Source organism: Cucumis melo, chromosome 8 (genome assembly GCF_025177605.1).
Source record: "Cucumis melo cultivar AY chromosome 8, USDA_Cmelo_AY_1.0, whole genome shotgun sequence".
Classification (NCBI taxonomy): Eukaryota; Viridiplantae; Streptophyta; class Magnoliopsida; order Cucurbitales; family Cucurbitaceae; genus Cucumis; species Cucumis melo.
The window spans coordinates 5968785-5987137 of record NC_066864.1 but is presented as its reverse complement, the minus strand read 5'-3'; the positions used below and the strand labels follow the sequence as shown (position 1 = coordinate 5987137).

The following is an 18353-nucleotide window of genomic DNA, read 5'->3' as shown; positions in this document are numbered from 1 at the left end:
ATCTTTAAACAATTTGCAAATATCCTTCAAAATGTTGATGGAGCTTTTCTGTCGGTTGTTCCGTTCATTCCATATATATGGTCCATAAGCCTGCAGCTGATATTTTGAAGCGGATAATCTCCTTGGTGTTTGGAAGTATGTTGTGGCATATATATTGGAGCAAAGATCCTATATATATATTTTCACTTTCGTTAAGCCATCTAGTCCAAATCGACACCCTCTGATCCCATATCATCTTGGCGAAATGAATGAAAATGAACAGATGGTCTATAGTTTCACTGTGGGAGTTTTAACTTTGAATCCTTCATAAAGTTAAAATGTCCAATTTTATTTTTTTAAATACAATACTACCAAGAAATTTCTTTATCTTTTTATCTTCTTGTAAATTTTGGAAAGATAGATGCAGTACATTGCAACTTTTCTTGAATAAAATTTAATATGTTCATTATCACTAACAATAGAGACTAAATTTAAATTAGCATTTAAATCTTAAAAAGGAAGAATTTGATGGGTCAACTAATTAATGAAGCTTTCAAAATGCTTTTATAGATATTAAATATGAACTTTATTTTATTGCCAAGAAACTCAACCCCTTAACCTCGCAAGTAAATTTTCAAAAACAAAAAAGAAAAGTATGGATAAATATTTTTTCATTTATGATACTTTATGATATGAATTCTGTGAAAATGGTAAAATGAAGCTCCACTAGGTACATAAAGGAGAAAACTTAGAGCTTAAATTAAGGCGATAAAATTGGGGAAATGGTGGTCGGAGCACTAAAACGGCCAATATATTTGATTGAGTCGGTCGTCGCCGTGTGGAAGAAAATGAGCTGAATTGATAAAAGAAAAAAACCTCCGAGCTCGGCGGTGAGGAGCGGTGGAGGGGGTGATATAGATTGGGTTTTGTCCACGTAGGACGGCGGTGGTGGTGGTCGGCTGCGGATCCAATCATGCGGCGGACCGCATCATTAAACCCTTCTCCCTCCAGACCCCACACCCAATATGGGTTTCCACCAAAAACTCTTACCTCTAAAATTTCAAAATTTTTCTGTTAAATTTTATTTTCGATGAAAAGAAAAGAGAGTTAATTTTTAAAAAATTAAAAAAAAAAAAAAGAGAAAATAGAAATAGAGTTTGCGTAAGGATCAAAAGGAGAGATCCATATCCATGGGGGACCTATTCAAGGATCTTAATTAGCCCTTTTTGACATCGACAACCTTCCAAACTTCTCTCCCCCTTCCCAAATTACACTTTAACCCTTTTTAACTTTATATTATTGAACTACTAAATAGTGAGATCAATCAACAGATAAACTAACATATCTTAACTTGATTCATACATTCATTTTTTAATACTTTCATCAGATCTTAGATCCGATGCATTCATTAGAAAAATTATAAGAACACGAGAGTAGTGTTAGCAAATAATCAGAGAAAAAGAATTAGTTCAACTAACATAAATTAGAGTAGGTAACTTCAACCTAATATATATATATATATATATATATATATATATATATATCATTTTTCTCATGCATGTTATGTTAAAGTTTTAAACATCTCATATCTAGTTGAGATGTTTCGATGTATTTTCTAACCCTGTTTTTCTAAGGATTCTTTTCTTTTGATTAAAAAATATTTTAGTTACAATACATATAAGATAAGAAAAGAAAACCCAAAATGACATGAATTTGAGAAATATATTGGGTGTAACCTAAACCCTTCAACTTAACTCTCTCTACTCCTACTTTCTTTTATATTGTGAAGTGTGAAACACAAGACTCTTTGGAGAGACATCAACTATGATTGCTTTCCATGTTGCTGTGTGTACTAAAAACCTCTAACCATTATTTTATATTTTTCCCATTAAAAAAAAAAAAAAACATTACTACTGATCCTAATTAATTATCCTCTCTCTTTTTCTTTTTCTTCCTAGGCCCCTAGCATTTCTTTTATTTCACAAAATGACACACATGATCCACAAAAGACACAACAAAACATTGTTTTGACCCATTTGATGATGTTTTTTTTTCTTTTTTCTTTTTTTTTTTTTTTAATTTTCAACTTGGTACCAGCTCCTCTACATACCTTTTTTAATTTCTTTATATTAGTGAAAAAATAGTTAGTTTCTTTTATTATTATTATTAACTTGTACAATCAAGTTTTTTTCTTGCTCATTTTTGTTTCTATGAGGTGATGATTAATCATCATTTTATTAGCCGTCTCTAATATATATTTTTTATAAATAAATATACCGTAAAATTTCAAAGGAGATCACAGTAGACCGAGTAGCGATGGATCCCAATAAATCATGTAAATCAATAGTTTTTTCAAACAATTTTGATATTATGGTTATTATTGATGATTGTTTCAAATGATAAATTATTCCAATATTTGGACGCATGTGAGGAGGGGGAAATATTTTTTTTCCTTAATTATGTGTCTAATAATATTTCTTTTCATTGAAATACAGCTACCTTCGAATATAGAGACCACCAAAGAAGAAAAAGAAAATAATATTTGGAAGACAACCAAAGGAAAAAGGAAAATGAAAGGGGAACAGTACTAAGCATGAATGAGACGTAATTCCTACAAATGTCCTAAGTTGGATTCACTATTGGCTGCTTTCCTATATGAATTTTTTTAGCACCAGATTAATTAATTAATCAATTAATTATATATATATAAGGTTCAAGTTTTATCTGTTAAAACATTATATCATACACTATACTCAAAAAGTAACATTAATTTCTTTTTACTAGGGCATGAGTTAAAACACTGTAGAAAGATCTCACATAGTCACATGTGTATTTTTTTCGTTTAATTTGGTTCGTGTGTTCATTCACTTAAAATATTAGATTTTTCTTTTTTTTAACTAAAAACAAAGGATAAAGAGGAATGCCAAGAAGATTCACCCAAACATTGTAATCCTAAAATCTAAACTATAAATTGATAATATAAATTCAAATTTATGATGTAATTAATCTCATATTTTAAAAAGTTTATAATCATTTTATATATCTACCCTTTATTTGAATTCATAATCAGTTTTTTAAAATAAAAATAATCGACAAAATAATTGTTAAACATAGTATAAAATTGTTACCTAACTTTTGACCTCAGCATTGGTATAGTACTACAAAAGCGTTTTTTATGTTAGTTATAATCAGCTAGGTTGGGTTAAACACAAATAGGAAAATCTAGAATTCATAGTTGTGAGAGTATGGGGGTGTTATAATGGATGGTGGTGATGGGGACAAGAGTGATCTTGGAGAAGCTTCTACCACACACACAGATTCATATAATAATACCAAAGAGAAAAAGAAAAGAAGAAAAAAAAGTTAAAGAATTGAGTCTTTTTGTGGTTTAATTGAAAATGGAGGACTTGATTTTGTTAATATGTTTGTGTTTCTTCTCAAATTTTTAGGCTCATTTTCTTGGAAGTGGAGGGTCCTATTCAAATTGATGACAACCGCGTTTGTTCCTATTTGACTTTGTTATAAAATGTCCCTGTTGGTTGTCTTGCACAGACATGTTCCAATGTTCTTGATTTTAATTATGTGACAAATTGTGATAGATACGATGATATGGAGAAGCAAATTCAAACATAAATTATATACATTTATTTTTATGTGTATTAAAAGACAAAGTTTGTATTTCAGACATATATTTTGTGAGTGGGTTTTCTTATTGTTTGTGTTGGATTGTGTTAAGTCAGCTGTATAATTATTCTCTTTGCCTTCTGATGTTGTTTTTTTTTTTTTTTTTTTTCCCATTTCAGACCCTTTTACACGAAAAACTTTCCATTTTATGCATTAAAAATAATACGATGTCAACGTCTATTTATTCTCCACTACTTTACCATTTTACATTGGCATGGCCTAAGAGAATTAAAAAGCTTTCTTTCTTAAAAAAATGATTAGATCTCAATAATTCTATTTATCAAATCGAATAGTTTGAAGTTTCATCTTAAAAATGTAAGACTCTTTGATTTTCTTTATGTGAAATTCTCAGTATGTAATGTGAGATACTTTAACTAGAAGACTGATTTAAGATAACAGGTTAATTTTTTTCACAAAATTCTAAAATTTGGATAATGTATTGAATAACTTCCAATGTTTAAATTTGTTTTGTATGTTTTATATGCATAAGTGCTTTACAATGGAAGTATTCAAAAATATACATATTTATCAAAAACAGAGAGAATTAGAAAGTTTGATTTCTTTTTCTTTTTTATAAGTAGTAGAACAAATTCCAAGTGCTTAACATTAATTTACCCAATTCTAATTAAATAAGAATAAAAGACTGAAGTTTTTTGCTTCTAAACTGTTGGTATACTCTCTCTATCAGCTCCATATATGTTCATTATTGTTTACATATTAATTGAATTTTTCAAAAAGAAATGAAAAAGCCCAAGAAAATGAAAAAGAAAAACGAAAGAAAAGAAAGAAAGGGTTGGGTTGTAATGAGAAAAGCCATCATTCATAGCTTCGAATTAAAGTTGCAGTTAAACCCTAAAATTAAAAGGGTAATTTGGTAATTAACCATCTTTTTTTTGGTGTATTTGTTAACTAATTAAATTATAATTGTTCAGATTTCTCAAGTAAATTGCTCAAACACAGAGATTCAAAGGTTGTATAGTTACAACCCAAAAACTCTAATTTAACATCTTTACCAATATTTAACAATAATAACATTCTAATTCTTTCTTTCTTTCTTTAGTAATTTTTAAAAATAGCCAATGTTTAACAATAATATTTGAATTATTTGTCTAAAAAAGAAAAAAATTAAGGGATACACCAAAATGAAAGTGCAGTGATTTAATTTGCTTAAAAAACGACAATTTTAACAATGAACAAAAGTGAATATTCATAGAAACCTCCTAACTTTTTAGTCAATGACATTACAGTAACAAAGTTTGATTTATATATTAGTAAACGAAAAAAAAAAAACAATTAGAAAGCGTGAGAGACTAAAGTAAATTAATTAAGAGGGAGACAAAAACAGATTAAAGAGAATGGGAAATGGCATAGATGGCAAACCACATGTTAAATACTAATAAGGCCATTTGGAATGTTTTGTGTGACATTCATTTACCCTCATTACCACTCTTAAAAAGTACAATTTGTTAAATTAATTGCATTTAATCATAACTACTGACCCATCATCAAGATAATTGGATCTACTCTTTAAATAATATGATATAGACCAATTAACAAAATTCTGTCCCACCAGTCAATTGTCAACAACATACATTTCTTTTCTACAAAAAAGAAAAAAGAAAAAACTTTTATTGTTTGCTTTTTATTAAGTAAAAGACTTTATCTAGTAATAAGGTTCGAGTATAACACCACATAAAAATTGGAGCATCACCTAATAGAATGTAATTAGTTAATAAATATAGGAATTGACTCTCATACTATACTAATTAATTGGGATAATGATTATTATTATGATAGCTGTTAGAAAAAACATTTAATGACATTATTGAATTACATGTATTATTCCTTTTTTAAGTGGGCTGCATTTTGTTTTTGTCATTGTTATTTTAGATTTCACTTATGGAAAATTAAGAACTACAATAATAAAACATGAATATTAATTCTTGTGCCTATGACATTAAATCACTTGCAAGATTTAATTTCTCTTCCTATACATTGAGCACAATATTCTCAACCATCATCTAGAGGGCCTCTAACTTTCTTTAAAGGAAATCGTAAATTGGGTTATAATTATAAACTTAGTTAAATATTACAATTTACACCATCTACTGAAATAAATTTTACTAATTCTCACCCACTAATTGAAACAAAAGTCGATGTAAAAATATTTCTAATCTCATTTTGTTTAGAACTAAACTTTGTCATCAACAATATGACCATGATTATTCTAACGATGTACGATATGTTTAGGAGTGATTTTGAACCTATACTTAACCTATCATATAATATTTTGATGGCAAAAAAATTATGTTTAAAAGTAAAAAATTAAATATTAAATTATTAAAGACGTGTCGAATTTGAATATAAAACATAACAAAAAAAAGGAAATTATCGAAAATGACAAAATGGACAAACTATTTACATTTCATGACAAAATAAATTATAATGAATTTTTGTATTTTACTGGTTTTTTGCTCTTGCGTGTAAATAGTTTATATATTTCTATTATTCTTAAAATAGATATTTTCAAATATAGCAAAAAAAAAAACTTAAAATAGTTATAAATAGTTCAAATTTGTACCCTTCATTTAATTTTTCTTTCTTTCTTCTCTTTTTTTTTTCTCTCTATATTATGTATTGTTTTATCTTTTGCTATCACTGATAAAACATTTAAAAACCACTCCCCAAAAATGACAAAGGTCTTATAAGGTATACCTATAGATATAATATTTTTACTCATAAATTCATGATTATCACAATATAATCAATGTAAAATCCTAAATGCAACTAACAAAAAGACCCCACAATTGGTTCTTTTTTGTTAGACAAGCTAAGATTTGCCACAATACATCCTTTCTATAAAAAAAAAATCTTTTCTTTTTTTTTTTCCTTTTTGGCAAAATAATAAAATAAGAAACCCTCAATTATCTATGATAACAAAACCAAAAATGAACCAACCACAGTTAAACAACCAACAAGTTAAAAGAAGATTATTCTTCTTTTCTTTTGAAAAAAGATCAAAAGAGAAATCAATAAATGACATTATCAAATTTAAGAAATAAAATGATGAAAAACAAAAGAATATATAGTTGGAATTTGAAGATGAGGGACTTTTTTTTTTGTAAGAAAAATAATGTTAATAATCAAAATGAATTAGAAGCCAAGCATATTTCCACCTTCACATCACACCTCATCAACCTCCTCATAATTGGACAAAGGATATAATATTTTACACATTTTAATTCCTACTGAAATTTAATTCCTAATGGTACTTTGTTTGTTTGCATAGTGGAAAGAAAGTTTAAAAAGGGCAGAGAAAGTACCCTTAAAACTTTCTTAAAGTCCATTTCTCCACTTACAATCTCCTTTTTTTCCCTCTTTTTCCAGACAACTTCAACTCCAAGAGAGACCCAAAAGCACTAAAAATTTATCAATGGACAGAATTTTAAAAAATCAATAAATAAAAGTTCTTTCTCTTTTGGATGCTTAGTTTGAAATCATTTTCCAAATATAGATTATTTGTTTTTTATTCTTCTTAGGGTAGAAAAAAAAAAAAAGCACAATTTGTCTGTATTTGATTTATAATGTCTTCTGAATTCTCACGTGGAATCAAATCAAATGACTCCAAAACAGAGGGAGTCAAAGACTATACAAGTTGATGGGCAACTAGATGAGCCCAATTTTGCCTTTTACCATCTTTATTGGGCCGCCCTGAAAGCCCAAAAATTCCATATCCGAAGACAATAACAGATTTTTTTTTCCCTTGATTATATATATATATATATTGTATTTATAATTACGTATTAAAGTTGGATTGGTACGTCGATATTTTCATCAATATTTTTATATTTAGATACGACAGGTGAATACAATATAAATATTTAACATTTTAACAAACTATATAATATTTAATTTAGTCCTTGAATTATAATTAGTAAAGGTGTAGTCTTTATACTTTTAAATTTGTGAGAATTTAGTTATTTAAATAACTTATCATCCAAACTGTGTTTTTTTAAACTTAATATAAAATATACATTCTAAAAAATCAAAGCTCCATCTAATTTGTTACCATCTTGCAACAAACTTAAAAATCTTAAGAAAAAGGTTATCAAAAGGAGTGGAGTTTTTAAATGTCAACATATCGTAAATTAAAATATATTATTGAAGAAAAATTTAAAATAGAAGAGGTAAATGATAAGAGAAGAAGAAAAAAGAGTTAAGAGTGAGCCCAAAGCCGGCAAGCATGTGGGCAGACAAGAGTGAATTAGGATAAAAGAAATGGGCTGAGGCCCAAACAAGAGAGGGTCTGGAGCCGACATGTAGGATAGGAAGGAGCGGAACACCGGTTTCCGACAAGACGACTGAGAATAGAGCAGTAGCAGTACTACATTGAAGACTGACCACCTGGTCAGAAAAGGGAGTGTTATGAAAGATTTAGAGAATCTCTTGGTCGGACCCCCACCTCTTAGTATTTTTAGGGTAACGTTTTTTCATAATCAAGCAGGTTATTTATTTTGTTTTATGTTCTGTTCTAAAAATTTGAACAACTTTAGGAGTCTTTGACTGCTAAACAGCTTTCTAGTACCGTGTGATGAAATAGAGCTAGATCTACGCACTAGCTAGAGGCATGTGTTCTCCAACTTAGAATATATATATATTATATATATATTACTCATTTAAAAACAACGTTTCTCTAATTTGCTAGTTTAGTTTGGTAAGGTCAAGACAGTAAGCACATTGAGCCGGTTAGTCTCAAGTAGGTCTAGTCTAGCCGATCATGAAACAATTTTGGATAATAATAATTGTTATTTCAAGACTTTTGAATGTTTCGTTACAATAAACCGATAGCATACATAATACTTGGTTTTACTTTGGTAATAAATATTACTTATCTTATATTATTATATAATGCATCTAAATTAAAAACATTTTTTGCATTTTGTGGTAATTTTAAATGTATATAAAATCCTTAAAATGGTCTAATAATTTAGCATTATAGCTAAAACATGAATTATATGTCAATAGGAAAAATCAACAAAAGATAGAATGAGAGGTAGAAAATGATGAAGTGAATGTGTTGGTAGATAAGGATGATGTGTCCTCCTACCTTGTCTACTCAATTGGTAGACACTACACAACATGTGTCCAATCTCTCACCCATGCTAACCCCCAACATAGACATTCTGTTCTTCAAACATACAACATAACTACTGCACGAATGTTGTTCTTTTTCGATCATCATTAGTTATGTCTAGTGCTTCAAATGACTTACAACTTTGACATTCACCATTCCATTGGTATATATTTTTAAGTCTTTTTTATATACCTACTCTCATTTGTAGTCTCAATGTTAAATTGATTGCCTACTAGACTAAACATGTGAACTATCAACACATGTTGAAAAAGGGTGGGGGAATGTCATTTACAATCATTAAGGACATTGATTGGATTAATTAAGGGTAAAGACCCATGCATTTCTCGTGGTCCACAAAGTTTAATGAGCCCAAGTGTTGAGAAGGCAAAGGTCCAAAAGAATTTCATAGTCATAGCCAAATGAAGGAGCAACCCACCCAACCTTTGAAAGAGGTAAGTACAACTTGAAAAGTGCTCGATTGTACAATAACAATCGACCTTGAAAATGCCCCACCAATACAATTATCACCCTTTTACAATAATATTGTGATAAATAAGGAACGTGTTATTGATCACTACTTACATCATATTTTATTTATAAATATCATTGATAAAGAAAATTGTTAATCTATTAAATAATATTACATTTAATATTTTATTAAAAGCATGAATAAAAAAGTTTTACAAATTCGAATCGGACAAGTCTTCGATTAATCTCTAATTCTTATTCTCCTTGCCAACTCAAAGTATGCATATCATCATTCTCCACTAGACACCAATTAGATTTATTACAAACTTAAACAAGTGTGCTTGCAAGCGTAATTAAAAATTCAAAACACTGATTACCAAAATCTCGAATATATATAACATTAGCCTCAGACACTATAGACCATTCTATTTAGCAAAAGAAACCTTTAGTTTTGATTAACCTTGATGTTTTTCATCCATCCCTTCAAATTAAAATTTTAAGAAATTAGATTAGGTGGAATCAAAAAACACGACAGAATAACAGTTGAATGGAATGACATTTGAATTATTTTCATGGGAAGGAAGACCAACAACAACGACTACCAACAAAATTATTGTACTTTCATTATTATTATCGACAAGCTTTCCCATTTTTTAATATAATACTTATATATAAAAAAAAGAAAGAAATGTATTATTTTGAGACAAATTTATCGAGAACTTAAACCCCAAATAAATGCCATATTCCAACTCGGAATACTTAACGGTCACTGCTTCCTCCTTGGACTCATACGCCCAAAACAACTTTTAAAACACAACAAAATTCCAACTTGGTCTTTTTTTATACTCATCTCTTTAACTTTTAGTGCCCCTTATTGGACAAAAGAAAATTATTGCTTCAATTAAAAATTATACAAATCAAAAGGAGGGGAAAAAAAAAAGGCTATCTATTTAATAGAAATAAAGAGTAGAGGTCAGTATCAGTACAAGTACCACTACAAAACCACGATGTTATACTGAAAACTTCAGATTAGATTCAGACAGGGTGTACCAAAAAGAACAGTACTCAAAAGGAAAAAAATTGATTTTTTTTCTTTTAAGAAGTAACACAAGTTTTCGATGAAGGGTCCCACAAAAAGTGTTGAGAAAAATGTAAAAGGTTTGGATGGGAGCATTTTGAGGCGCAGTTCACTCCAAATTTCACTGGGTTTTTATCAGGAAAAAGAAGAAATACACAATGAAGGGGCACTGGCCAATGGGGGTTTTTATTAGAAAGGAAAAATGGAAGGGAAGAGTTGGAACTTGGGAAATCTTAAAAATGAAATCTTGGAAGGTGGGTTGTTATCGGCAATTTCAAAGCAGAGGAGAGATTAACGGCTAGAATGGTGAATAGTGAATATAGAGTGAAGTCTGGAAGCCACGTGACCCAAAACAAAGAAACAGAACCAAACCCAGGCTTGGTTTTTTGCTTTTGTCGAGTTTTGAAGTAAAAAGACCCTTTTAGTGTTCCCAACACATCACAAAAAGATGAAAAAACATCAGCTTTCGTCCAAAACTGATACCATTAAGATACTACACTTACTCTTTCCCCATGGGCCTTGTCCAAATCATTGACTCTTTGTTTTCGGTTTTAAGAGTTTTTTTTCGTTTCTTTTTCATTCAACTAAAATTCACTGCCCTGCCTTTGCTTTTACTTACTTTTAGCTAATGCCACCAGAATCAATCATATAAGAACAGCGCCATGATGAAAAAGACCCCAAAAAAGAACGGATAAGAACACTTTTTCAACTGGGGGAAAATGAAAATGAAAATGAAAGAAGAAATTACATTCAAATCAGTTACGGTTAAAAATTCCAACTTGGGAAAATGTTGAGAAATGGAATGGATGAATAGGATTGTTGGTTGGTTTTATGGGTTATGCCGGTGATGGTTGGGAGGTGGGATCGGCGGAGGAAGGGATGTCGGGTCCAACTCGGCAACCTTCGAGCATGAAAACAATATCGGACATCGTCGGACGGTCACGAGGATCAGGTGCAGTGCAAAGTAATCCAACTTTCACTCCCAGCAAGAACTCTTCCCATTCTGATGATTCAGGATCCAACTCAAGTAAACCTGGTTCTAAGAGCTCAGTAATTTGGCCTCTTTGCAATTGCTTTTTCACCCACTTGACAATGTCTTCATCTTCTGTGAACATCACAGGTTTCTTTCCTGTTAGAATCTCAAGCAACACAATTCCAAAGCTGTAGACATCAGATTCCTTTGTGGCTTCCCCTGTCAATACCGCTTCAGGGGCAATGTAGCCTAATGTGCCCACCAAAGTAGACGTAGATGCTTCAGCAGAGGCTGCAACGGTTAGTCGGTCAAGGCCGAAATCGGACAAATGAGCTTCAAAATCTGCATCGAATAGAACGCTTTGTGGCTTGACATCTCCATGGATAATGGAAGATGAATGAAGAAAGGCTAAGCCACGGGCGATTCCAAGAGCAATGAGATGCCGCATTGGCCAATTCAAAACATGACCATCTTGATGAGATGCTTCTTGAAGGAGAGTGGCAAGGTTTCCATTAGGCATGTAATCGTATACTAACAGCCGCATATCAGGAGGGCCAGCATAATAGCCACGAAGAACAGTTAGATTCCGGTGTCGAACTTTTCCCAATGATTCAGCTTCTTTTCTGAACATATTTTCATCTAATGAACCATTCGAGAGGCGGCGGATTGAGAGTACCATGCCATCATTGTAGCAGGCTTTGAAAACCAATCCGTAGCGTGTTCTGCTAAGAACATTCTCTTCATCAAATTGTCTTGTTGCCTCGATTGTTTCCGCTAGAGTAATCTTGTTGTTGAACATCACAAGCTTTGGCCCTCCATTTTCTGAGCTTCCACGACCACCACTTCCAGCAGAGCTAACCCTTGCTGGGCTTGTTTTCTTCTCTCCAGATGCTCTGTCTTTGAGCCTTTTTCGCCATCTCAACAGGCTGAAAATGTAGAAGCAGCAACACAGAGTCAAGAGGACAGCTCCACTGGCGGCTACTGCAATGAATAGAATCAATCTCTTCATTTTATCTTTTTTCTCTGTATCTTTACAATGCCGAGCCAATGGTTTCCCACATAAACCAGAATTATTAGCAAACACAGATGAGCTGTTGAATCTAGAGCCTAGCAAGGATGGAATTTTGCCTTCTAGATTATTACTCGAAACGTTTAAGCTCATCAATCCAGTAATGGAGCTAAGATTGGCAGGGATAACGCCACTCAAATTGTTGGATGAGAGGTCCAGCGTGGTTAAGTTTGAGAGCTCTGACAACGACTCTGGTATGGGACCGGAAAGATGATTCGAGTTCAGACGGAGCGATTCTAAAGCCGAGCAACTTGAGATCTCATCCGGGATTTCGCCAGTCAAATTATTCCTACCCAAATCAAGCTCTTGCAAATTAGATAAACGAGAAAGATCCGCCGGAATGTGACCCGAAAGAGCATTTGAACGGACCTCCAAAGTTTCTAAATCAGAGCAGTTACCAAGGTCTGAAGGAACCAACCCGGTAATGTGATTGTCTGATAATGACAGAGAAACAAGCGATCGAAGAAACCCATAATTTGAAGGGATTTGACCGGAAAATCCGTTTGAACTTAGATTCAAATAACGCAAACCCACCAAACTACTGAATCCTTCAGGAACATTCCCAGATAATTTGTTTTCCTGTAGAGCAATTACCTGCAGATTAGGCAAACCAGATAGCTCAAATGGCAACTCCCCAGAAAGATTTTGTTTACTCAAGTCGAGAGTTGTTAGCTTGAAGAGATTGCCAAGGCTGGACGGAATGATCCCAGAAAGACTGTTAGCACTGAGATTCAAAATCTCTAGACGACTGAGGTTGCCAATGCCAGTCGGAACCTCGCCGGACAATTTGTTCCCACCGAGTTCCATTACTGTTAAATTCCCAAGCCCCATTAGCTCCAGCGGAAGGGTTCCGTTCAACCCATTGTCCTCCAAATTCAAGATTTCAAGCTCCAAAAGGTTTCCCAAACTGGCCGGAACAGTACCGGAAAAACGATTTCCGCCGAGAGACAACCGTTTCAAACCTCTCATATAGCCCAAAAACGACGGAATCTCCCCGGTTAAGCGATTCCCTTCAAAATCAATAACAGAAATCGAGGCGCAATTCTTGATTTCTAAAGGAATCTCGCCGTGAAACGAATTATTCGACATTCTGAGCTCTTGTAATCCAGAAAGATTCCCAATCCCTGATGGAATCTGGCCGGAGAAATGATTGACAGAAAAGTCCAAGACTGACAAAGTGGAAACCCCGGTTAACCACAAGGGGAACTCTCCCCTTATCTGATTATGTTGAATATCGAGGACCTGTAAAGCACTAAAACACGTCGCTGTCTGAGGTTTGACAATGTCCGTGAACGCATTAAATCCAAGTTGAACGATCCGAAGCGACGGCGCATGCGACGAAACATTGCAAAACATGGAGTAAGGAACTGAACCAGAGAGACCATTCTGCGAGAGAGAAATAACTTGAAGGTTCGTAAGAGCTCCAATGGCGGCCGGAATCACCCCTTGGAGAGCATTTCCCTCAACACTCAAATGAACAAGCGAAGAACAATTTGCGAGAGCCGAAGGCAACGTCCCTTCTAATACATTATGGTCAAGCCAGAGATGTTGAAGCTCTTGAAGCTCACCAAAGCTCGCCGGAATCTCCCCGCCAAACCTATTGAAAGAGAGATTAACAACCTGAAGCTGCGTCATGTTCACAATACTCCTCGGAATCTGACCAGAGAAGGCATTCGACGAAAGATCGAGATATTTCAGACTACTCGGAAGGTCGCCGGAGATCACACCGGAGAGACGATTCTCCGCCACGTTTAATACATGTAGATTAGTCAAGTTCCCAAACTCCGCGGGAAAGCCACCGGAAAACAAATTATACTGCAAGAAAACAGAACGCAGCAACGCACATTTGGACAAAGAAGACGGAATCGTACCATTGAAGAAATTAGACCGGATACTGAACTTCCGCAGCATCCGTAAATTGGCCAACTGATCGGTCAACCTGCCGGAGAGTTGAAGACGAGGCAAACGGAGCTCAGTGACTCGATTATTAGTACAAACAACACCCCGCCAGTCACATGGCGCTAATGGGGTGGAAGAATCCCAAGCAGTCAATGCACCAAGAGGGTCATGTAGATTAAGTTTAAAGGACATCAATGCCTGAATCTCCAGTTGGGTTTGTGCGCCGGTATCAGCGGAGGAGGAAAACAAACCACCGCAGAGCAACACAAGAAAAAACAGAAGAGGCTTCATAACTAGGAAAAAAAACGAAAACCCAGCAAAGATTTAACACAAGAATGGAGCCATCAAGGGATCATATCATTATCAGTCAAAAGAGAGAAAAACAGAGTGAATGGAAGAGAGAGACGTTGGGGGAGGAGAATGGGGAAATGGGTGCGGCGAAGAGCGTATAACGTGGGATGGGAAGGGGCCCAGAGAGGGGACAGAAAACTGAGAGGGAAACAGTGACGCACAAAATGCAACAGAGAGATTCAGAGAAAGAGATGCAGAGGAGGAAATTGAAATGGGGGTTTCAAAAAGTGTTTGAAGAAGGAAAAGGATTGGAGAAGGGTAAGTGTGGGAATATCGAAACTTAATGGACATGGGCTGGGCCTCACGTTTTACTCTCTTCTCATGTGATTGTGGGTTTCTCTATCATTATTACGCCCTCTTTTCTTTTCTTTTCTTTTTTTTTTTTTTTTTTTTTCCCTTTCCTTTTCATTATTAATAATTCTCTTTTGATGTATCGCTATTCAATTTATCGTTTCATATTTATTTCCTTCCCTTCCCTTTTCCATACTTCCCAAATCAATTCTTTTAATTAACTTCTTCTTAATTAAGAAATTAGCAGATTAATGACAATCAATCAAACAAATTTCATTCTCCATTCATATGTTGTTTTCACAAAATTATTTGAAAATAAAAAACTTGTCGATATTAGACAAAAACTAGCATATAGTGGTTTTTTTCGTGTAATATCATTACTCTCACTAACACAACTAGTCTAACAATATTACTAAATTTCTCTCTATCACGTTCCTCGTGACACCTTGACAATCTCATACAATAATCTTTGACCTTAACCTTATTTTTCATTATAGTCACAATAAAATCATCTTTAATATTTGTTAAGATATTCTTTTTTAACTTAAAGATAAGCTTATCTCAATGTTAATGGTATAACTTCCTCTCTAAAGATTCGCCCTATTCTTAGATTGAAACTTGTTTTCTCAATACTAGCGTATCAATTTCTTTTTAAAAATCAAAGAGAGAAAAGTTTGAATATATATATACAAATTAGAAGTTTCTTTTAAAAGAAAAAGAAAAGGAAAGAAAGAAAAATTTGAAGATCTAGAGAGCCGAAATGGAGATTAAAGTTATATTTATTTAATTATTGGAAAGGATCCATATTTATTTATTTAAACATTCTTTTTTTCTTTTCACATGTATAAAATATATACAACCAATTCGCCTAGCCGACAAGTATACACAATCATAATAAGTTTATTGGACAATCCTTTCCATTATACTTTAAAAAATACGAAAGGATAATGATGTTGATAAGTGAGTGAATGAATTGATCATTTGGTTGTGTGGACATTTCATTTCCCCCCCTTAATATTTATATATTATATAAATGTATGGCTTTAATTTTGTATTTCATACAAACTTATTGGCTGACTAAAGCAAGGGTTCTAAACCTTGACTATGACTACCCTATTGATAACCACTTTTTTAGGGGGGAGGAAAAAGGGTGAAGATTTAAATGATTTGTACTGTAGGATTCACTTGGCAAATTGATCACTATTTTGTTTGGGAATTAAACCCATTAATTATCATTTCATTTTCATATATATTTTTTTTAATTTTGTTAACAAATATAACAATGCTCTTTAAAAAAAAAAAAAAAAAAAAAAAACCAATCAAGCTTTATCCCACACAAGCATATGCATGAGATATTTAGTTCTTGCCTAAATGAAATTTTGACCTATCTTTTCTCATGTATTGTATTGCTTTTAAGTTGTCATTGAAAATTAAAATAAAAAAGGGGATCTATTATATTAAAAACATGGGAGATGGTAAATGGTCAAATATATGCAATAGAGTGAAGCATAAGTATGTAGGCACTTTATGAGCAAAGTGAAAAGTGATAGGAAATTGGTTGCACTTAAGACTGCCTTTTTTGCCCAAGACACTTCTTCCTCATTTACAACTTTATATTTCCATATTCTTCTTTGACAATATGGTTTTATGAATTTGTGAATTATAGTCACATATTTGTATGTATAAAGCTTATATTATTATATTCTTGTACCTCTCAAAATAAGAAAAACAAAATATCCTTGTTGTTATTCACAAATTCATTTTTTCTTTTCTTTTTTTCTTTTTTTTTTTTTACAAAATGTTTTTTTTTGTTAGTTTTTACTTTTATTTTTTCTTTATTAATTAATATTTGTTATCTAGATGGTAATAGTTTTTCTTTTTCTCCATATTCAATGCACACAAATTGGACAAAAGTAAGCTACACATTTTAGGCTTTGCATTAGACTTTTTTAAGCATCAGCATGTCTATATTTAACCTGGCAATATATTGTCTATGTCTCAATTATAAGCTATGACAATTGACATCTCATCATTCTACCTCATTATTTCCTGACTTGATTTAAACTAAAAATATGGTAATTAAATATTTGTTTGAGATCGCTCATTATCTAAAATATGCTAATTTTGTTCATTGTAAGTGCAATTATAATTTCGTCTTTTGCTCTCTATTACATGACATTGCTTTTGTTATTTATCCCTCACCTCCTCCCTTTTGAGACTTAAGCAAGACGGTAGAAATAAATTGTTCATACAACTTAGACATTTGACATATATTTTTCAACCATAATTATTTTAGCTAAAATCGACCACCATGATTGGAGGATTGAGCCTCAATCTATTTTATACAGTCCAATAAAATAATAATAATAATAATGAAAAAAAAAACTATAAACTACAATGTCACTTTCGGTCTCTATTTTTTTTTTTTTTTAAATTCAAATTTAACACCTATGTTCCTAATATCTTAAAAGAAATCACACCTATTGTTACTACAACATTCAATATTTTTTAAGAATAAAAAACTACGTGTCTAATTCATTTGCCCTCTATAAACTTTGATCATTATATTTTTCCCACATTAAATTTCTTAATTGTTTAATTTATTTTTAATCATGTAAATCAAGTTATTAATAAATATAATAAGTTAGTTACCATTGGGTTTAAAGTTTATTTTGGAAGAAGTGGAATCAATTGGGTTTACCATAAAAGGACAGGCCGAATATGGCATTCAGCTGTTCTGAATGGCAGAAAAATGTAAAAAAAAAAAAAAGACTCTTTTACTATGTCATAAATAACTCACTGACTCATAATATTTTTCATTTTTTGTGCAGTTCCATTTCTTTTAAAATCTCTATGGATTTTATTTACACTTTTTCCCTCTCTTTTTCTTCCTATCACTTTCGCCCCTAATTTGTGACCAGACGAGATGTAATCCCCTTTCACAACATTATGTCATTTCCCCTCCCTTTTACTTTCCGCATATTACTATCCAACCCCCTTTCTTCTATTTTTCTTTTGAATTCCATTCCATAATATTATTAATAAATATCCCACCATAAATGTCTAGATTTGTAGTCTTTTAATTATGATTTCCTATTTGTAGTTTAGTTTTATTTATTGATAAAAAAGAATAGCCCAAAAATCGAAATGGTCCACCGGTTGGTTGGTTTGATGGTCGTTGTCACCCACATCAATCTTAAACTCCCATTTTATTACATTACTACCAAAAATATTTGTGTTGGGAAATAAAATCCAGTTTTGTCTGTGGCTTTGTATTTTTGCTTTTATTTTGTTTATTGTTTAATGGGAATTAGGAGGTTAAAATTGAATGTGATGGATTTGAATAATTTTGTGTCTATGTTAGCGGGAAGGGAAGGGAAGGGAGAATTGGTTGAATGTCATCATTTTTCGATTTTATTATTATTTT

General features: G+C 32.3%; 1 protein-coding gene across 1 annotated transcript; it reads right to left on the bottom strand.

Moving 5' to 3' along the window:
* Positions 1-11009: 11009 nt before the first annotated feature.
* On the bottom strand, positions 11010-14958 carry LOC103485109 (probable LRR receptor-like serine/threonine-protein kinase At4g36180). The gene has a single exon (XM_008442575.3). It carries the CDS (start codon positions 14573-14575, stop codon positions 11180-11182), a length of 3396 nt encoding a protein of 1131 aa, XP_008440797.1. The 5' UTR covers positions 14576-14958; the 3' UTR covers positions 11010-11179.
* Positions 14959-18353: the final 3395 nt, after the last annotated feature.

Excerpts from the sequence above, each read along its gene's own strand:
- LOC103485109 (XM_008442575.3), bottom strand. The coding sequence starts at position 14,575 with ATGAAGCCTCTTCTGTTTTTTCTTGTGTTGCTCTGCGGTGGTTTGTTT.